Consider the following 12,972-nt stretch of genomic DNA (forward strand, 5'->3'; position numbering starts at 1 on the left):
AAGATATGTTTAATCATTTTTTTTTTTGCTTGTTTTGAGGGGTTTTTTTTTTTGGGGGGGGGGGGGCTTTGAAATTTGGTCCTAAAAATTACTAGTTCAAGTATAAACAAGGGAAAAGCTGTCAATGTGACAGCAAACCGGGTTTTCTTTTATGTAAACTGTATCCATAATCCATGTCAACACGTATCCAGTGAAATGGAGTACCCTACGTGTATATGCAACATTTTGCCCAAAAATGGCTAAGTTCAAAAGCTAGTATTTTTTTCATAAATTATCGGAAATCAAAATCCTAGCAATATGCACACCTCTGATATATGTACAATTGATCTGCAAAAGAACAACTTCCTATCTTGAGAACTGTAGGAGGAGTTATCCGTACAATGAGGAGACCCTATATGCAATATTTTGCCAAAAATTGACTAAGTTCAAAAGCTGGCATTTTTTCGATTAATTATCGGAAATCAAAATCCTAGCAATATGCACACCTCAGATATATGTACAATTGATCTGCAAAAGAACAACTTCCTATCTTGAGAACTGTAGGATGATTATTCGTACAATGAGGGTACCCTATATGCAATATTTTGCCAAAAAATGACAAAGTTCAAAAGCTGGCATTTTTTCGATAAATTATCGGAAATCAAAATCCTAGCAATATGCACACCTCAAATATATGTACAATTGATCTGCAAAAGAACAACTTCCTATCTTGAGAACTGTAGGAGGAGTTATCCGTACAATGAGGGTTCCCTATATGCAACATTTTGCCAAAAAATGACTAAGTTCAAAAGCTGGTATTTTTTCGATAAATTATCGGAAATCAAAATCCTAGCAATATGCACACCCCTGATATATGTACAATTGGTCTGCAAAAGAACAACTTCCTATCTTGAGAACTGTAGGAGGAGTTATCCGTACAATGAGGGTTCCCTATATGCAATATTTTGCCAAAAAATGACTAAGTTCAAAAGCTGGTATTTTTTCGATAAATTATCGGAAATCAAAATCCTAGCAATATGCACACCTCTGATATATGTACAATTGATCTGCAAAAGAACAACTTCCTATCTTGAAAACTGTAAGAGGAGTTATCCGTACAATGAGGGTACCCTTTTGGCAGCCGCCCGCCCGCCCATCCGCCCGCCCGCCCGCCATTTTCACCATTTTAATAACCGGATTTTTCCGTTGGAAAACCCGGTTAAAAATGAAAAGATCAATACATAATACATACAGAGAGAGAGAGAGAGAGAGAGAGAGAGAGAGAGAGAGAGAGAGAGAGAGAGAGAGAGAGAGAGGGGGGGGGAGAGAGATTGTCAATCTGTGGTAAACAATATGTAAAATTACACACCAAAAGAGCCCGGCTTAAAGTATTTCAGTACTTTGAATTTTGTAGTTTTGCCCCTGTAATTATTCATTCGTGTGTCTAATGGGCACACTGCTTGTCTTAATGTGTAGCACTGGCAAATAAGTCCACTTCAGCTTATATGTATATTCAAATTTCCATTTTCCCATGATTTCTCGTGTTTTAATGACATTGATTTAAAAAAAAAAATCCGAAACGTGTTGAAGCAATCCTTCAGTTCAGTAAAATATTGTTTGGCTCGCGAATATGTCTGGTTTTTTCCCCATAATATACATGTTACAATGTAAAGCTAATGCCAAACTACAGATTCTGGGGAGTTTTAACAGTAGAAAAATGTCCAACTTTAAGACAATATATTTGCAATATTATTGAGAGTCCAAAGACAGATTTTTGATATATTGTAAAGATAAATGTCCTTTTATAACTAGAAACAGATTTAGTGAATTTAAAGTGCCATTTTCTGACTTTAAAGCATTTAAAAAATGTATATTTTCACAATTTTACAAAAAGTTGGAAACATGCCAGATTCGTGACCTATCTGCACTTAACAGAAAGAATATATGGGAATTGTTACAAAATGAATTACACAAGTGTACCTTGTTAGTGTTAACTCTAAATGACTTTTTGAATTCATATTTAAACTAAACTCAGAATTCTTAACAATAATTTGGTGAATTATACAAAATTTTATTATTAAAAGGGTCAAAATGCTATTTTTAGTAACAGTGCTGCAGAACCAAGTTTAGACTGACCACATCAAAAAAATTTTTATGGCAAATTAATTCATATAGATGCACACTGTTACACACAAAATATGAAGTTGATCAGAGAACCTTGCTCCCACCTTTTGCATGGTTTTCTCGTAGACATGCTCTTAAGTCCAGTGATGAGCCTGTCGACGCCGGGTCAGAAATCTAAATAAAACGCCTCTACTGACCACGGTGCGTCAGATCATTAGTATGCACTTAATCGCATTTACTTATTAGGAGGAGAATATTATAGCGCAGTGTCCGTGCGTATAAGATGGGGGTGCGGGAAACACAGCTCTCCAGTAGTCATCTGGAAGCTGTCTTTCTGCCTCCTCTTTTATACAGGTAAGATAAATTATAACGCTTGCGCGCATTCTCATAAGTAAAGTTAATAGATTCAGAGGGTTTAACTAATATTTTATTTTCAGAGATTTTTGTAATAAATATTAATGTTGATAAATTTCATTGTAATTAATATTGATATTTATTGTTAAAATGTCAAATTAAATAAATGAAAGAGTAGTCATCTGGAAGCTGTCTTTCTGCCTCGGAGTCCTCTTTTATACAGACTGGGACACGGGCTACTCCCCAGGTAGAGGAGGAGACATTCCGGAAACAACTTGGCTAGGGCACCCGCCAAGTGTGGGCATGTTGGAACAAAGATCTCGAGGATCTAAATAAATTAAATGTCATAACAGTCCAGATAACCCCAAGTCGACTTTCATGAAAATAGACTAAAAGCATTATGATATAGAAATGGACGTTATGATAATAGTATGATGATTTGTTAACACTAGTGAATCTAATTTACCATATTTGAGAACAGGGATGAGAATGAGGGCGGGGGGTAACCAAAAATACAGGCAAATTACCAGTGCATCATGTAATTCATTAGAGGAAGAATGCCCCCTCACTTTTCCTTTTCAAACATATGAATTTAAGCAACAATTAAGATCTGAAAAAGAAGTATGCTCTGTTATAAATTAATTAAATGCAGTGATATTGAAAAAAAACGAGCTGGCAAAACAATGATTTCTCCATTGGTATATGGAAGAATCCATAAGTGTTTCAACATACATGTAAACCCTCTTTTCATATTCTAATAAAATAAATTGAAGGTACGCAGTATTCCTTTACTTACCTTTAATTTCACACTCTGTTTTTTTTTGTTCCTCTTCCATTTCTCATATGCTTCCCAAAAAGTGTGGGACTAACTCCACTTTAATTCAGTTTTATTTGTAAATTTTAAGAAATTGTCTGCTGCGAGAAAAAATGAAGGCAGAGTCTTTTCCATTGTTTATATAGGAAAAGACACATTTCATTATTAATTTCTTGTACAATGATTTATAAGTAATTTATTATACAAGAGTTTATTGATATTGAATGAAATATTTGGTCACGATGGATGTGCGGATCTAGAGGGGAGGGGGAGAAGACGGATCCCAACTGAAATATTATATTTCCATAATAAATTTATCGAAATATGTAGGCCTGGACCCCCCCCCCCCCTTCCCTAGCAAACATAAATATCTCTCGGACCCTCCCCCACTCTACCCCCTCCCCGAAAAAATGTTCTGGATCCGCTCATGTTCGTTTTACATGTAATGAAGACTTCTCCAATAATAATCGAGATTGAAAACGTCATATTAATTCGTCTATAATATTTGCATTCCTAAATGGTAAAATCTGTAATTTATATGAATATAATTGATCAGCAGTAAAGTGAACTTAAACAGGAATTTCTTATTTTTCTCGATGGTACTTTATACAGTGGAAATACCGGTACAACCGCCGAAAATGGTCGGGGAAGAAAAATCATGGACATGTTAGTACATGTATGAAAAGAGATAGAAAAATGAAATTTCATATGTTTTACAATTTTTTTTAGCCAATTACCATTTTAACCTATGACATTTCGACAAACCAATATATTTAGCAATATTGAATGACTTATTTAAGATATAATTACCTTGTATTATAATACGAAATGTAGTTTGAAGTTTCAAAGTTTCATTTAACATCCGTTACTTTAACTTTCAATTTCGTGCCAATCCGAGCTATTAAATGTTTTTATCTAACTGAACAATATCCTTTCATAGATATTTCAGACTGCCTTATCAGGCATACATAAATTCGCTTTTAAGAGGCAGGTATATATTTCTCAAATTAAAGTATTATCATTAAAAGCCTTTGAAATGGGTCGGTGTCAATAAGCGCCTCAATTTCCATGCGTGCTGCGCATTCTCTATTTTTGCAGTTTTATAAAAATTGTCCTTGTTTTTCAAAGTTTTAGTAATAAACGTCTTTATGATTTGAAATGTATATAGAATTAGTGAATTTTTGTAATATAGTTTAACATCCGTTACTGTGATTTCAACTTCTTACCCCCCCCCCCCCCTCCCCCTCCTTGCAAAGAATCTGAGGTAGATTTGTAAAAACAATAGGTACATGTATGTAAAATTAATGATTTTCAGGAAGGGTATCATAGATGGTTTTTTTTTTTTTTAAACCAAATTATTAAAACAATCTGGCAAACTTGATCTTTTAACAACGAGACCTGTGTAATGGAGTAGCAGTTCTGAGAATGACTGATTTACTCCGTAATTTAAATCAGGAAAGACAACTCTGTAGTTCTTAAAATATTTTTACATGCATCTATAAATAAAACTAAAATATCGTAAATTCCATGCCGTTTGTATACATTTTTGTAAATATACATGTGAGTGCGTTAAATTAAGTGGATGTGTTTGATGGGTTCGGTACTGCAAGGTAGCTATATTTGCGATAGTGTTATAGCTGAAAGGTTACATGTACATGTATTTTACATTGTAAAATGTGAACTGTTAATTCCCTGTAGTCAATTGCATTCGAAAACGAGATATTTCCTGTGGAGAGAGAGAGAGAGAGAGAGAGAGAGAGAGAGAGAGAGAGAGAGAGAGAGAGAGAGAGAGAGAGAGAGAGAGAGAGAGGATTCATTTATAAGAATTCAAGATTTCTATTGATAGTTATCTTTTGTTGGACACTTTTAAGAAATAGACCTCCTACTATGTTAGCCAACTTTAGAGCACCAAATGTTTACTAAATCTTATCTGATCGAACTAGTACATGTATTTAATTTGATAACATAACGTTCAGTAAACAACGCATATATGTATAGATGGAGAGACAAAATTGATACATGAATGTTTCAATCTTATTCAATTCGCTAAACCCAAACCAAAGAGGCGGTAATACCACTTTGTATATGCACATTTATACATGTACGTGTGATACATGTTACAATAGTGGTTTTGCGTGTATATTTAACATGGGCTGCTATTGGTCGAAAACAGTGTACAAACAGTATGCATGTATAGTACAGTCACACTCTTTCATCTCGCACAGCGCACTAGCTGTTGCGTTTACATGTGTACACTATATACATGTAGTACATAATGTTCACTGCCATACATGTAGTACATGCTGTTCACTGCCATATCCGGAAGTTAAGTTGACAGGACACCAGTTCATGCATGAACGGTAAATAATGGAAGGAGGCGCGTTATCCAAGTTTCAAACAGGGTGCCCCTATCCTAACCTACCCTACTTTTTTCAAAATAATCTTTTAAAAAATACTATGTAGGGAGGAACCCACTTGACCTGTACTGTTACGTTCCAACACATTTAATCCATTTGAACTTAGTGGAAATCAATCAAATGTATATTACACAATTAAGACCCCTTTCCGACGAAGGGCTTGTGATAAAAAAAATACGTGGAAAATTACCCGACAGTATGACTTTTAAACCTGGAGGCAGCTCTAGTAAAGTAAATAAATCACATGCTCTAATATGAATAACTTGAACATTAGACCATGCAGCCATGTGTATCAAATATGTGGATGAAAGTTGATAACACAAAGAGCTCTAGATCTGAATCACTTCTATATATATAATTGGGGAAATTTGTGACAATGATATAAATTTAAATATGTAAACAGAGAAAAGGGAGTTTTTCATTTCATTTTAGTTGTGGTAATTTAAAAGTGTTTTTTTTTTAAATGAGAAAATTAAAGTTCAGTTGCGAAATGGTATACCAATATTTTGTGCAAGACAAAACATGTACGAACGAATTTCAATAAACGATAACTAGAGAATCGTTTACAGGTTTATTTAATATTCTGCAGACATGTTTCTCAGATTCCATCCTGATAGTCGCGCGCGAAAACGAGCATTGCGCTGGTTTTAGACGATTATGGTAAAAGAGCTTTCAAAGGGGTCGATGAAAATTTGATTCTAATTTTAACTCTCTAAGTTCACAAAAAGCGTAGAGAATTAGAATCGTTCTCCATTTTCATTAGTTATAAATTATTGGGCATGAAGCTCAATTCGACAAAAAATGCCTGCAAGTTTTTTTTCTTCTACTTTTTGATAATTTCGAGAATAATCAATAAACGTGATAAATCATCCAGCATGTAAACTGACTCAGGCACGTAGCTCATCATGTAGGTTTCATCAGTAATTACTTATAATTGATTAATTTACAGACTCTCAATGACTGTAATTTTTTTGTCCGTGCAACTATGAGGTGCGCAGATTCAGAAAACTTATCAATTGGAGGGCTGGGGGTGGGGGAGGGGAGTCCGAGAGATACTCGTGTTTCCCGGAAAGGGTGGGGGAGGGGTCTTTTTTCGGAAGTTTCCGGACCCCCTCCCCCCCCCCCCTTCAATGACCCCACCTTTAGATGTGTACTTGTGCGATACTAATTTGGACTAGGAGTTTTATTGTACGCGTGGGGGTTGGATGAGAAGTATAAGCCATGACAGTGATTTCCGGATATGTTTTTTCTCTCTTTTCTTCAATACTTTCAGTTTGCTATAGATTAAAAATTTTACATGGACGATTTTTTCGCTATAGATCTATGTATGTATCGCATTACATTGACAAAGCTCCGGATGAAGACAGGATGTCGTCCATTTTTACCCCGCACAGCTATAACACTATAATTATATAGTGCATTATATATATATATATATATATATATATATATATATATATATATATATATATATATATATATATATATATATATATATATATATATATATATATATATATATATATATAATACTACTACTTAGAGTCTTCTATGCAACAATCTCCAGAAGTAATTTTTATGCAAGTAGCGATAATTTTTTTATTTTGGAGGGGGTGTGCTTCCCGTAATCAACAAAAAAAAATTCTGATTATCCTTAATCCCGTGTTAATCTACTTGTGTATTGGTTAATCTCTATATTAGTACATGTATAGTCGAAGGTCAGGTGAAATAAAGACCCGGATTAACCATGCATGCTATAGGTGCCGGCGACTTCATTGATCTTTGGCGACGGAAAACCACATCTTAACTTTGATAAATAAAATGTGCGCATTTGCTGACTTTGAATACTTATACCCATAATTGCAATAACTTAGAGCAAATGTACATGGTGCATTTTCAAAGTATGTCTAATAAAAAAGGGCAAATATTCTTCACACCCCCTCCCATTTTGATTCTGTAATACCACGCTTACATGTATGAGCGAACCAAAGAAAGGAGAGACTTCTTTTTCAAAGATATAAGACTCCCCTCCCACTACCGCTGAAAAAATACTAGTAGGCAATAGATGTGGTGGCAATGGGATTGTGATGTTCACGTACATGTAGGTACTTACATAAAAAATTATGAAATCAATCTTTTCAAGTAAATCTATAGCTATACACTAGTAATTATATGCGCATTGAAATTCGTAACCATTTTAAGAATCAAACAATTAAAATACATCTTTCTATCCTTTTTCCTCCATTCCTTCCTTCCTTTATTTCAGTAAGTAAAGAACATTCTTAACCTTCCGAGCACGCCGGGGTCCATGTACAGTTGTATAAACCAAGAGTACGAGTAAACTTTTGAACAAAATCTAAATCTGCTTTAATTAATAACTCCAATCGCATTTCTTTCATTGACGGAGAGATTTAGCTTGCCTTGATATTAAATACTTCGCAACAAGCAAAATTTGTACCGAAGTTGCCATCGCTTCGATCACGAAAATCTAAGCGTAAAAACACGATAATAAGCAGTTTAACCGAGGCAAACAACTTATTACGTATTTTCATGTTAGCGACTCAAGCAGAAACATATTAATTTTATAAAATGCTATAAATCTGGACCATATTACGAGTAAATATATTTTTTGTCCGAAATAATTGCGAAAACGTTTTGAAATAGCATTGTATAGGATCTATATATTTAGATATATTGAAAGAGGACAACGTAATATTTAAGCAGCAAATCACACAGAACACGCGTAACTGCTTTTTTTTCTTCAAAGTGTTACTAAATTATTAATAAATAGTTTGGTGAACGATTGATTGGGATGGCCTGCATTTTTTTGTTTAGAACATTAATTTAAATCTCCTTTTTGCACTGAAAATATCTTTGGTTCATCTTCCTTTTCATTTCACGCGTCTTAATTAAATCATATGTAAACCATAAAATTTCATAATACGAAATTATATATATTAACGTCAGTTACATTATTCTTCATACAATGTTTATGAATTTCATTGTCACCTTTTCGTACCTTCATGCATATGGATGTTAACACGCATGTACAAATGTACACCTATCGAACTCAATCTAACTTTCTCACTTTTTTTTTTCTTTCTAGGCAGAAATGAAAACAAACAGGAAATTCGGTTCATCATAAAAAATAAATTAAACTCAAAAACACGAATAGGACAAAAATTTAAAAAGCGATGGAGGAAGAATAAAACAGAATAGCTTGAATCATTAACTTCGTCGGATTTTAACTTCCGTTTTGATCAAGCTTTTTAAGAAAACCGTTTTTATTGCCCACATTGTCTCCCAAGATATACGTCCGGATGCCTTATTTACGTTAATTTTTTATTTCATAAAAAGGAAGATTTCTTCTACGGTGCTTAATGCTATAATACATGAATTGCTCATCGAATTAAGTATTTGGGTGAACCTGACTGCGACCACACCAGCATCAAATACTCTGCATAATTTTACGTACAATATTTAAATCAGGGTTGTGTCATTAACTTGAGAATAAAGAAAACAAAGCTGTAATTTTTTTTCCATTTAATTTATTGTAAATATACAAAACAACAATTCATAAATGCACAAAGTGACAGTTTAAAACTGTGCATGCATTGGGTATAAACAAAGAAAACGCATATTATGCATGCCTTCAACAAATGTGATGAACACTCGAGGAACATTTGTAGCAATAAACATTGTGGAATAAAAAATAAATGCATAAAATCAATAAAAATACATAACGTTTTTGAACATATGTCTATTTGCACCAATCCCATACATTTTGCATTGCTTTGAAAATAAAAGAACACGATAAATCGGCAAGTTAATTAAACGGAATGTACTGAATGTCGCGAGGAATCTTTACAAGACACTGTCCACACACGCTCTGGCTTTTATTGCCTGTGATGGGAGCATCAGACCACGTGCTCCCGACTATAGAATACCGGAAGTTGTTATTTGGGGAGTTTTTCTGCGAGTCAACGCCCCCGGTCAGACAGATTTCGCTCCCTTGCAGGAAGGCGCCAAATTTTCGGCGGCGTTCAGGCTGACTCGCCATCATGGCACTCTCGTTTTTGTCGACACAGTATTTGATACAGTGTCCCTGTTCGGTCAGAATGTAGATGGAAGTTCCGACAACGACGCACCGACCCCCGGAACACTCCACCGGGAGATACCCAACGATGTCCACGGTTTTTGTTTTGGGATCAAACACTTGGATAACGGACACGCTGTCGCCATTTTCCTGCTCCCCGCCAAAAAGATAAACTATGTCTCCGTGGACAGCTGATATGATGGAATGGACGTTCCATTTCAGCTTCCCAACGACCGTCCAGGAATTTTTCTTGCGGTCAAACTCGCCGATTTGGGAAACGTTTTTACTTCCGTTTGTTCCTCCAAAAACGTAGACTTTGTCATTAGCGGCCTCCATTGTATGAAAGCATCGCGGGTTTTTCATGTTGCTGCAGACCCTCCATTTGTTCATGATGACGTCATACTCGATCATCTTCCTGGACGATTTCTGCCAGCCGCCGGACAGGAAGATGTACGGAGGCTCCGAGACGTCCCTTTGGAGACAGCACACGGCGAATCCAGGGTCCATTTCCAAGTGTTTCTTCATACTAGCGCTGTATTCTTTTCCGAGCTGCACATCCAAAACTTTCCCGCCCGGGCAGTAATGATTCTTGACCGTCTGATTCAGAGAAAATGTCACCAGGTACGACCTGTCTTCACTCTGTCGTTTCTGAACTGGGAACAAATTACTGTCAACTTGGTGTTTCAGATCATTATAGACCTGGCTGCGTTTTTCAGCATCACACTGCCACCACTGATACAAAGCGTCGCGAAGACACAGTTTGTTTTTACACATTGGGCTGCTCACAAGGGATTCCATCTGCGAATTCGAAAGCGACAAAAATTTCGGAAACAAGATAGCGCGCTCTATGCTTTCCACTATCTCGTTCGCACATTTACAGGAAACCTCTGCCAAGTCAAACTCATCGGCCAAGTCAAAAATCTCAAACATGTTTCTTTTGTCCAAGTTATGGACGAGTTTCTTCACGCAAATATCTCTTAGATCGCGGAGGTTCGGAATCGAGCTGCAGATGGTCAAATATTCCCGGATATTTTCGTACCGCACGGAATTCTCGTTAATTTGTCCTGTACACAGGTATTCCTGCATGGCTTTTTTACACTGTGGGTTTATGGAGAGATAGGCAGTAACAGCTTTCATGGCGGCCCCTCCGTCCATGCTTTTTTTGTTCTCCATGGCCCTTTTGTTGTTGTTGTTGTCGACTTGCCGGTGAAGCATCATCTCGTTATGCATCCCACTGTAACATAAAATTTAATAAAAATATTATGTCAGAAATTTCAACTTCAACAGCAGGAAGTCAGACAATCGCAAAGTGCCGGTTTCCGTCTTCCTCCCAAGTACTTCAATAACTTAGAAAGCCTCTTGAATTCTCCGAGCTAGAGTGTTACATGTGCCAACAAAACGAGGGTATAGAAGTTAGCACAGTATAAGCACTCGTCCACGGAAAAAAAAATTGTTCTGAGTATTCCGGCTTTGTTTGTTTTGTCCTTTGTTATCGCAGTATCATATTGCACGCTATTCATCAATAATGTAATTTCCTTTGTTTAGACCCATAATTTTTTTATTTCAATGCTGCTCTTTTAAATGAAAAAAAGAAAAAATGTTGATCGATGCATCGAAAAAAGTTGAATCCTCAACAAATAAACTTAATAAATTGCTAAATTTCATTGATTAAAAAAAATGCAAAACGAATTTTAATTGTATAATTTAAGTGTTCTTACCTGCACAAACACAAGTTAGTTTCCAAAGCGTCCTTTTCAGGAATAAAGTAATTGAAATAAAATTCAGGAGCCAGACAAATCTTTCTCCTTCGACCATTCGCAATAAGCAATAAAATAAATAAATTGAAATCTGACGGGCAGTATATATATGCAGAATAACTTTAAATTTATAAATAGGACGGGAAAATCCTCGAGATCTCTTCCACAGGTGACGCGTTTTGTGTGTCTATTTATAGCCGAGTGACGTGTACAGGTGATCTTGCACAGGTAAATGAAATAGATTTGCGATCGACGCGTTTGTTTTTGACTACATGTACCTGTGTTTTAGTAACTTAGACAAATAATGATGTATCAACCCTTTGCTTCTACGCAAAAAATTAAGAGTAATTATGGATAAACTGATTAATTCATTAATTAATACATGCATGTATACATGGATGTTGATAACTTCTCTAAAAACAACTTTTCCTCGCTGTCATTTAATTGCATTGTTGGTTTGAAAATTTAAATCCCTTATACTTATCTAGCACTGTAAATAGACTTGCAATTCACATTGTCAGTGCTATAGTTTCAATATTTTTTTAAAATTTACAGAGCTTCGATTCATCAATAAATTAATATATACAGTGTAATTGTTAATAACGCCAAAAATTAACTTCCTATATTGGAGTAAAAATATCAACGGGTATTCGTATTTAAAAATAGCTTGTGGTTTGCTTATTCATGTCGGCCACGTGTATATCATCTTGGGGATTCCACTCGCTCGTGAGGTGGCGATAAATTTCAAAATAAACACAACTAAAGCGCAGTTATTTATCATTGGGTAAAAACCATATCGCCTAATGTAAACATAAATATATCTATTACCACGTGTAATTACTAGTATGTGACGTGAGTGTGTTGGAGGAATTTTTTTTTTCGGGAGGGGGGGGGTGATGTTGGTCAAAATGATTTAGATATAATACATTGTACGTCATTTATCTGACGCGGTGTGAAGTCAATAATCGCTATGTGATTGTCGTTTCTATAGATTCCATTATTATTTACTGAATAAGATGAATATTTCCATTGAAACATCTCCATTTTGCAATAAAAGTTATATTTATCTATTGTATCATAGAAGTTTGTAAATCATGGATAAAAGAAAAGTTGTGTTTGGAAATAACAAACCATAAATGTAGATAGCATGCATACTTTTTCATGCATTTTGTTTTATTTCTTATGTAATTAAAACAAATTAATTTGCTCTTTTTTCTGTTTTGAGAAATAATTTTTTTTCAGTGTTTTAGAATAATATAGTTTATCTTGATTTGTTCAATACATAGCATGAATAAATATTGATCCCTAATTGATAAGGGTTTCAATTATGTTTTCACTAATTTCATCATGCTTATTCTTCAAAGAAACGCTATTATTCTATTCTTTGTTTTAAACATATTTTACAATTTTATGATAAAGTCATGTCAAGTT

The 12,972-nt window shown here is 35.0% G+C and overlaps 1 protein-coding gene across 1 annotated transcript; it reads right to left on the bottom strand.

Annotated features, from left to right (window-relative positions):
* Positions 1-9,206: 9,206 nt before the first annotated feature.
* Positions 9,207-11,650, bottom strand: LOC128183417 (kelch-like protein 24). Its single transcript, XM_052852404.1, has 2 exons — positions 11,503-11,650; positions 9,207-11,018 (listed from the first exon to the last, which is right to left on the bottom strand). The coding sequence occupies exon 2, from the start codon at positions 11,012-11,014 to the stop codon at positions 9,515-9,517; it is 1,500 nt and encodes a 499-aa protein (XP_052708364.1). The 5' UTR covers positions 11,015-11,018; positions 11,503-11,650; the 3' UTR covers positions 9,207-9,514.
* Between the last annotated feature and the right edge of the window lie 1,322 nt (positions 11,651-12,972).

Source organism: Crassostrea angulata, chromosome 5 (genome assembly GCF_025612915.1).
Source record: "Crassostrea angulata isolate pt1a10 chromosome 5, ASM2561291v2, whole genome shotgun sequence".
In the NCBI taxonomy this organism is placed as follows: domain Eukaryota; kingdom Metazoa; phylum Mollusca; class Bivalvia; order Ostreida; family Ostreidae; genus Magallana; species Magallana angulata.